Source organism: Gracilinanus agilis, chromosome 3, assembly GCF_016433145.1.
Source record: "Gracilinanus agilis isolate LMUSP501 chromosome 3, AgileGrace, whole genome shotgun sequence".
Taxonomy (NCBI): Eukaryota; Metazoa; Chordata; class Mammalia; order Didelphimorphia; family Didelphidae; genus Gracilinanus; species Gracilinanus agilis.
The window spans coordinates 17,401,944-17,410,560 of NC_058132.1; the positions used below are offsets into that span (position 1 = coordinate 17,401,944).

The window sequence follows — 8,617 nt, forward strand, 5'->3', positions numbered from 1 at the left end:
GCAGTCCAACGCCGCCGCCGCCGCTAATGCCGCCGCCGCCGCCGCCGCCGCCTCCCCTTCTGGGGGGGGCGACCTGCCACCGCAGCCCCCCGCAAGCCAGCCCCCGGCGACCCCCCAGCTCACCCTGTCCCAGCCCATCCAGCTCACGGCCCAGGTAAGGCCGGCCCTGGCCCGGCGTCCCCCAGGGTGCTCTCGCTGCCGGCTACACTGACCTCCCCCGGCCTGAGGCCCCGTCTGAGGCACCTCAGGCCCTGCACCCTCGTCCTCTCCCTCGCCGCGGGTGGGGCAGCAGAGCCTCTCCAGAGAAAAGATCCTCAATTCACACGCTCAGAACACCCAAGCCAGGAGCCAACTCAGAACCTAGAACACAAACTGTGAGACCCGGGAGGGTTGGAGCTGGCCAGGGTCTAGAACAGAGAGGGTCAGAGCTGGCCAGGAAAATCTAGAACACGGAGGCTCAGAGCTGGCTGTGGAGTCTGGAACAGGGAGAGTCAAATCTGGCTGGAGAAATCTAGAACAAGGAGGTTCAGAGCTGGCTTGGGTGTCTAGAACAGGGTGGCTCAAAGCTGGCCAGGAAAATCTAGAACAGCTAGAGTCAGCACTGGCTGGGAAGTCTAGAACAGAGGTCAGCATTAGCTGAAGAGTCTAGAACAGGGAGACTCAGAGCTGGCTGTGGAGTCTGGAACAGGGAGGGTCAAAGCTGGCTGGAGAAATATAGAACAAGGAGGCTCAGAGCTGGCCAGGAAAAATCTAGAACAGGACAGCTCAGAGCTGACTGTAGTCTAGAACAGGGCGGCTCTGAGCTGACTGGGGACTCTAGAACAGAGGTCAGCGCTGGCTGAGGAGTCTAGAACAGGGAGGCTCAGAGCTGGCTGTGGAGTCTGGAACAGGGAGAGTCAAAGCTGGCTGGAGAAATCTAGAACAAGGAGGCTCAGAGCTGGCTGGGGTGTCTAGAACAGGGCGGCTCAGAGATGGCCAGGAAAAAATCTAGAACAGCTAGAGTCAGCGCTGGCTGGGAAGTCTAGAACAGCAGTCAGCGCTAGCTGAGGAGTCTAGAACAGGGCGACTCAGAGCTGGCCAGATTCTAGAACGAGGTCAGTATTAGCTGAAGAGTCTAGAACAGGGAGACTCAGAGCTGGCTGTGGAGTCTGGAACAGGGAGAGTCAAAGCTGGCTGGAGAAATCTAGAACAAGGAGGCTCAGAGCTGGCTGGGGGAGTCTAGAACAGGGCGGCTCAGAGCTGGCTGGTGAAATCTAGAACAGCTAGAGTCAGTGCTGGCTGGGGAGTCTAGAACAGGGAGGCTCAGAGCTTGCTGGAGAAATCTAGAACAAGGAGAGTCAGAGCTGGCCTGTAGAGTCTAGAACAGAGGTCAGCACTAGCTGAGGAGTCTGGAACAGGGAGAGTCAAAGCTGGCTGGAGAAATCTAGAACAGCGAGGCTCAGAGATGGCTGGGGGAGTCTAGGACAGGGAGAGTCAGAGCTGGCTGGAGTCTAGAACAGGGCAGCTCAGCTGGCTGGGGGTGTCTAGAACAGGGTGGATCAGAGCTGGCTGGAGAAATCTAGAACAGCTAGAGTCAGTGCTGGCTGGGGTCTAGAACAGAAGTCAGTGCTGGCTGGGGAGTCTAGAACAGGGAGAGTCAAAGCTGGCTGGAGAAATCTAGAACAGGGAGGCTCAGAGCTTGCTGGATAAATCTAGAACAGGGAGAGTCCGAGCTTGCTGGGGGAGTCTAGAACAGGGAGGCTCAGAGCTTGCTGGAGAAGTCTAAAACAGGGAGAGTCAGAGCTGGCTGGAGTCTTGTACAGGGTGGCTCAGAGCTGGCTGGAGAAATCTAGAACAGGGAGAGTCAGATCTGGCCAGGGGAGTCTAGAACAGGAAGGCTCAGAGCTGCCCTGGGGAGTCTAGAACAGGGAGGCACAGAGATTGCTGGAGAAATCTAGAACAGGGAGAGTAAGAGCTGGCCGGGGGAGTCTTGGACAGGGAGAGTCAGAGCTGGCTGGAGTCTAGAACAGGGCAGCTCAGCTGGCTGGGGGAGCCTAGAACAGGGAGGCTCAGAACTTGCTGGAGAAATCTAGAATAGGGAGGCTCAGACCTGGCTGGGGGTGTCTAGAACAGTGAGAGTCAGCACGGGTATGCTCTTAGAACCCCCACCTCTGCTGTGCTGACAGCTGGAGGCGCTGTCCAGGCTCAGGGCCATTGCCCATTGGGGACCCCTGCCTGGCTCCTCTGGGGTGCCCCGAGTCTCACCCGGGTCCTTCTCCCTGCTCCAGGACATCCAGCAGCTCCTTCAGCTCCAGCAGCTCGTCCTTGTCCCTGGGCACCACCTCCAGTCGCCTGCACAGTTCCTGCTGCCACAAACTCAACAGGGTCAGCCAGGTAAGGCTGTCTGGGGAGCTGCAGGGGGCCTGCCTGGAGCCCTTTCCGCGGCCCTCTGGCGCCCCCTCGTGGAGCGCGATGGGAGCCTCAGAGGGGTTCGGTGCACCTCAAGGATGGGGAGCTCACTCCTTCCCCCAACAGGCGACACCTTCTCAATAAGCTTTAGCTGCTGAGTGCTCCTTTCTCACCTCCCCACATGTCTGGGTTCTGGGCCAGCTCAGCCCCATCTGGATTCCTAGCCTTGAAGAGCAGGGAGAGGCCACCTAGCCAGACCCGTATGTGGACAGAAATGCCTGTTACGGCATCCTGGACATACAGTCATCTCAGCAGCCCAGGTGGCCTGAAGTCCTTCGGGGACGGGGAGCTCACTCCCTTTTGAGGTGGCTTGCCCCACAAGGGGAGCCACCATGGCTGGGCAGCTCCTGTCTGTTTGCCTGTCTGGACTCTGCCTGGCCCTGCTGGTCCCCAGTTGGAAGGAGGCGGCACTGTTCTAGCCTCGGAAACCTCCTGCGGACCGCCGGCAGGGTGTGGGGTGGGTCACCGAGGTCTGGCCTAGTTAGGCCCAATGAGGCAGCCGCTTGAACCCCCTCAGGCCATCTTTGTCCCCTGACATGTGCACCATCTCCCACAGGCCTGCTCCCAACACCAAATCTGTTCCAGCTACCTCAGCAAAGCCAGGGAGCCCTCCTGACCTCCCAGCCCCGGGCTGGGCTCCCTACCCAGGTATGCAGCTGCCCCGGGTCTGTGGCAGGAGCCAAGGGGCTCACGGAGGCATTGGGCCGAGGGGTGGGTCCAGGAGTGAGAGGGAGGGGAGTCAGGGCAGGAGCAGTGCGGGGGCTGCCGTTTCTCTGTGCCAGCTCACGGGCTGCTGAGGGATGCCCCTGCCGTCTGGCTGGCTCCAATGGGCATGGCGGACCTCAGGGGGTCCAGAGAGGCTCCCTGCAGGGCATTGAGCTTGGGGGCTGGCCAGCCCCTGAACCACTAAAAGGCATGAGGGTCCTCCCAGGCACCATTTAGACTCTGTGAAGCCCACAGGCTCATCAGATCCTAGGCCTCGGGCCTAACTGTATGCACTTGGGGGTCTGCTTCGTGCCTCCATCTGCAAAATGGGTATAAGATGGGTTACTGTATCGAAGTTGGAGTGAGCGTTATTCGGGGCACAGATTACCCCTCTTCTTGAAACTGGAATGTGGAGAGGAGAGGCTTCCTCAGGCTCCCCCATGGGCAGTGCAGACAGCTTAGCCCCGAGAGCTTGTGGAAGTCCCCCATCCCACAGGCTTTGGGACACGACAACATGACAGTGTGATGAAGGGAAACCGTGCAGGTTCCAAAGGCTCAGATAGTGACCAGGAGGGGGCTGGGAAGGGATGGGGGCTGCTGCTGAGGGCCTGGGATGGCCTCTTCAGTCAGAGCCAAGTCAAGGCCAAGAGACAGCCTGGAGATCCCAGACTTTCCCTCCTTTTGTCCCACAGGCAGTGACCCGACCCACACTGCCCGATCCTCACCTCTCGCACTCGCAGCCCACCAAATGCCTGGAGCCGCCCTCCCACCCCGAGGAGCCCAGCGACCTTGAGGAGCTGGAACAGTTTGCTCGAACCTTCAAACAGAGGAGAATCAAGCTGGGTTTCACTCAGGTCTGGGCCTGAGCAGTGGGCAGGGGAATGGAGGGAGAGGGGAGAGCGACCCTTTGAGGAGGCCACTGGGGCTATCTGCAGAGCCCTTTGGGAAGCCCCCAAGGGCCTGGGGGTGGAGGGTGTCAAAACCTCCTGGAACCCCAAGACAGTTTTGCAAAGCCCTCGATAGTGTGCAGAATGAATCTCACTGCATCGAGACCCACCAATCCCCAATGATCTGCTGCTTCTGCAGAAGGCCAGGGAGAGAGCCCAGGGAGGGCCCCCTTTTACAGGAGTAATAAAGAGGGACTGGGAGTGGGGAGAAGGGCACAGCTGAGGAGCCTCCAAGGAGAAGACCCACATCCCTAGGCTGCCCACCAGACCCCGTGTCCCTCCTCTAGGGCGACGTGGGGCTGGCCATGGGCAAGTTGTACGGCAACGACTTCAGCCAGACGACCATCTCGCGCTTTGAGGCGCTCAACCTTAGCTTTAAGAACATGTGCAAACTGAAGCCTCTTCTGGAAAAATGGCTCAATGATGCAGGTGGGTGTCCCAGCTGGGCCAGTCCTGGGCCAGAGCAGCTGCCCCAGAAAACAAGCCTTCGGCTGCTGTCCAAGGTCCTGGGGCGAGGGGCCAGCCTATAGCCTAGAAAAGAATCTGGCAGCCGCTGTCCAAGGTCCTGGGGCGAGGGGCCAGCCTACAGTCTAGCAAACAAGCTGGCGGCCGCTGTCCAAGGTCCTGGGGCGAAGGGCCAGCCTATAGCCTAGAAAAGAATCTGGTAGCCGCTGTCCAAAGTCCTGGGGCGAGGGGGGCAGCCTATAGTCTAGCAAACAAGCTGGCGGCCGCTGTCCAAAGTCCTGGGGCGAGGTCCTGGGGCGAGGTCCTGGGGCGAAGTCCTGGGGCGGCACAGAGCTGAGACCTGAGAGACAAAGGATTATCCTTGTATGCGCCCTGAGTGGGGCATGTTTTTGAATCTGAGGCGCCCACAAGAGGGGGCATCCCCTCCTTGAGAGAGAGCACTTCCTGTGTGGGTGATTGAGGTGGGGGAGTTATGCGGGGCGGGGCGGCGATAAGCTGGACAGGATACTCTGAGGTTCCTTCTAGCCCTGGAATTCGATGGGGCCAAAAAGAACGGGGTATTCATAAGGCCGGGAGCTGTCTCAATAGTGGGGCACTTGGCAGGGAAACAGGGTAATGGAGAAGGGACAGAGGTTGAGGAGAAGCAGGTGAGGGGCTGAGGAGCCATGGGGCAGGCAAAGGGGGCGTGGGAGATACTGGGGGCCAGGAGAGGCTGTCTGGATGCTGAGTCCTCTCCTCTCCACGGCCTCTTCCTGGGGACAGAGACCATGTCTGTGGACTCCAGCCTGCCCAGTCCTAACCAGCTGACCAACCCCAGCCTGGGCTTTGATGGGCTCCCAGGCCGGCGGCGCAAGAAGAGGACAAGCATTGAGACGAATGTCCGCTTCGCCTTAGAGAAGAGCTTTCTAGCGGTGAGAAGCCCTCCCATCCTTGTCCTGCTCCTCTGGGGCCTGCCGGGGCTGCCACTCACCTCTCGCTTCTCTTCCCCCCAGAATCAGAAGCCTACCTCAGAGGAGATCCTGCTGATTGCGGAACAACTGCACATGGAGAAGGAGGTGATCCGTGTCTGGTTCTGCAACCGGCGCCAAAAGGAGAAGAGAATTAACCCCTGCAGCGCTGCCCCCATGCTGCCCAGCCCGGGCAAGCCAGCGGCCTACAGCCCTCACCTCGGGCCTGGGGTACTGTGCTCTCCCCTCCCCCAGCCACCTGAGCCCAGACACCCACAGGGACACTCAGAGATCTGGAGACCCCACCCCCACCCCAAGGGCCCCCTGGCATGTCTCACTGACCCACAGTCACCCACAAGCACAAAGCCATCCATGGACACAGCGGGACACACCTAGACACGGGCATGTGCAATCAAGCCTTGGACCACACACGTTGTTGTGAAGCTTGGCCGGAGATGGGGTGGTCTTAAAAGACCTGATATATCCGTGACCATGCCAGGACCAGCAAGACCTTGTTCTTTCTCCTGTTGCCCACCTCTTCCAGCCCTCAACACAGCCTCCAAGAAACATCCAACCATTCATCTATCCATCCCTCCATTCTTCCATTCACCCTCTCTCCCTCCCCCTACAGTCATCCGTCCATCCATCTTCTTCTCTCCATCCTCCATCCATCCATCTTCATCTCTCCCTCCATCCATCCTTTTCTCCATCACAATCCATCCATTTACCCTCTATCCCTCAGTTCTCCCACCCCTCCCTCCTTCCCTTTCTCCATCCTCCTCTCTCCCTCCATCTTTTTCTCCATCACAATCCATCCATTCACCCTCTATCCCTCAGTTCTTCTATCCCTCCCTCTCTCCCTTTCTCCATTCTCCTCTCTTCATCCATCCTTCCCTCCCTCTCTCCCTCCATCCATCCATTCACCCTCCATCCCTCTGTTCTTCCATCTATCCGTCCCTCCCTCTCTCCCTCCTCCATCCATCTTTCCCTCCCTCCCTCCATCCTTTTGTCCATCACGATCCATCCATCCTTTCTAGTATTCCCTGAGCTTCTGCTCTGCACTAAGAATTGAGAAGACAGAATGAACAAGCCCCCCTCCTTACTCTTAGGGAATTTGGCACCTCGTACCAACTTCTACTTGATTTAAACAGAATAGACATGTGCAAAAATCTGGGTTGGCGCACGAGAATGTAATTCTTCGCTTTGCAGAAAGGCGTCCCTTTTGGAGACCGCTGCTGGCCTCTCTGGGCCCGGGCTCCATCGTTATTGCTCGCAAGAGAGGATTCCATTCTGTTTGCACCATAGAGTGAAGCATTTCCAGGCTCCATCCTCAAGTTGAACCAACAACTATGTGACATTAGCCAGAAAAGCTTCTAAAAGTGCTCAGTGACCAGCACTATAAAACACTCAGAGCTGAGAAGGACTCTAGTCTTACCAACCCTTGGCCTGGGGTAGGGGAGTGGGGGATTTCCCTCAGGCCCTCCATTAAACTGGAGCCCACGTGGGGCCCTACGGCAGGTCTCCCCCTCCAGTCTAGGGCTGTTTCCAAAAGGAGGACACAGGAGAATAGTCACACCTTTCCCTTTGTGACTGTATTGAAGGCCCCATAGCCGGTGACCACTGACCAGGTGGAGAAAATCCACATCAGGTTCCATGATGAAAACTCTTAGTCTAGGATTCGCAGGGTTGCTTTGGGGGGCCTCGAGTGGGTTCTCAGTTGAATGTATGCCATTATTCAACCCTTTGGGGTAAGCACCAAATTGATTTGGGGGCCTTGAAGAAGCGTCCCCCCTGTCTGGGCCTGAGTTGCCCCATTTGCCAAACGAAGGGGGCAAGCCTTGAGGATGTCCTCCGTCTTGAAGTCCTCTAAGCTCCTTCCCAGCTCTGAGTCTGTGTCTAGAATGCCGAGCTCCCTGTTCCTGAAGATCAGCTGTGGGTGACATCTGGCACCCGCCCTGGCCACCCCTTTCCCCTTTCTCCCACTCCCCCGCCTCTACCAAATACCTGGGTAGGGGAGGGAAAGAAAACTGGTTATTCTGAGTCTCTGAGCATGTTGGGAGGCACCATCAGTCCGCCTAGGAACCCCCACTGGCATGCCTGGCTGGGATTCCCATCCCAAAGCACCTTCTTCCTCGTCTCTCCAGGTCACACCTCAGGGGGCCGGGGGGACCCTGCCATTGTCCCCGCCTTCCAGCAGTCTGAGCACAACAGGTCAGTCGTTGGGAGCAGGAATGGAGGAACAGGGTGGGCTTTGGGACCTAAACTGGGGCATGAGGCAGAGGAGAGGAGGGCTCCCTCTCTGCCACTCACCAGCAGGGCATGGGGCTTGGGACAACTCCCTTCTGGACCACCGTAAGGCCGGTGGGGCTGGACTAAATGATCCCCAGGGCCTGTTGGCTCCGGCATTCAACGAGTCTGTCATTCTCTCTCTCCTAGTTACTACCTTGTCCTCAGCTGTGGGGACCCTCCACCCCAGTCGGACAGCTGGAGGGGGCAGCAGTGGGGGTGGGGCCGTGACCCCCCTCAACTCTATCCCCTCCATCACCCCCCCACCCCCTGCCACCACCAACAGCACAAACCCCAGCCCCCAAGGCAGCCACGCGGCCATCGGCCTGTCGGGCCTGAACCCCAGCACAGGGTAAGTCTGGGGCAAGGGGAGGGCGAGAAGCTGGTACTGCTGCTGCGAGAGGCCGTGCCCCCGCCCCTGCTAACCCCCTGCCTTCCCCCACTAACCCTTCTGCTTTGCCTCTTCTAGAAGCACAATGGTGGGGCTGAGCTCGGGGTTGAGTCCGGCTCTCATGGGTAACAACCCTTTGGCCACCATTCAAGGTGCGTCGCCTTAAATCCCACTCCCTTTGTCCCCCAGCCATCACACCATCCATGCCTGCAAAGGACATCGGGGAGCTCTGGGGCAGGGATGGAAACGGGGACGAGGCTTCTGCTAGACCCCTCTGCACGCCTGTTGCTGCTTCTGTGATGGGCCGTGTGTGTGTGTGTGTGTGTGTGTGTGTGTGTGTGTGTGTGTGTGTGAGAGAGAGAGAGAGAGAGAGAGAGAGAGAGAGAGAGAGAGAGAGAGAGAGAGAGAGGAGAGAGAGAAGGAGGGAG

The 8,617-nt window shown here is 58.5% G+C and overlaps 1 protein-coding gene across 4 annotated transcripts in view; it reads left to right on the top strand.

Moving 5' to 3' along the window:
• Positions 1-8,448, top strand: part of POU2F2 (POU class 2 homeobox 2) — a 22,256-nt gene extending 13,808 nt beyond the window's left edge. For 2 of the 4 annotated variants that reach the window (XM_044671054.1, XM_044671056.1), the window contains exons 6-14: positions 2,268-2,373; positions 3,005-3,096; positions 3,894-4,007; positions 4,388-4,529; positions 5,328-5,476; positions 5,558-5,743; positions 7,657-7,723; positions 7,949-8,150; positions 8,268-8,448. In XM_044671054.1, coding sequence (XP_044526989.1) covers positions 2,268-2,373; positions 3,005-3,096; positions 3,894-4,007; positions 4,388-4,529; positions 5,328-5,476; positions 5,558-5,743; positions 7,657-7,723; positions 7,949-8,150; positions 8,268-8,355 — 1,146 coding nt within the window. In that variant the 3' untranslated portion in view covers positions 8,356-8,448. Of the gene's footprint in view, positions 1-2,267; positions 2,374-3,004; positions 3,097-3,845; positions 4,008-4,387; positions 4,530-5,327; positions 5,477-5,557; positions 5,744-7,656; positions 7,724-7,948; positions 8,155-8,267 lie in introns of those variants that run through there. The other 2 variants (XM_044671055.1, XM_044671057.1) reach the window with 2 other exon arrangements.
• Positions 8,449-8,617: the final 169 nt, after the last annotated feature.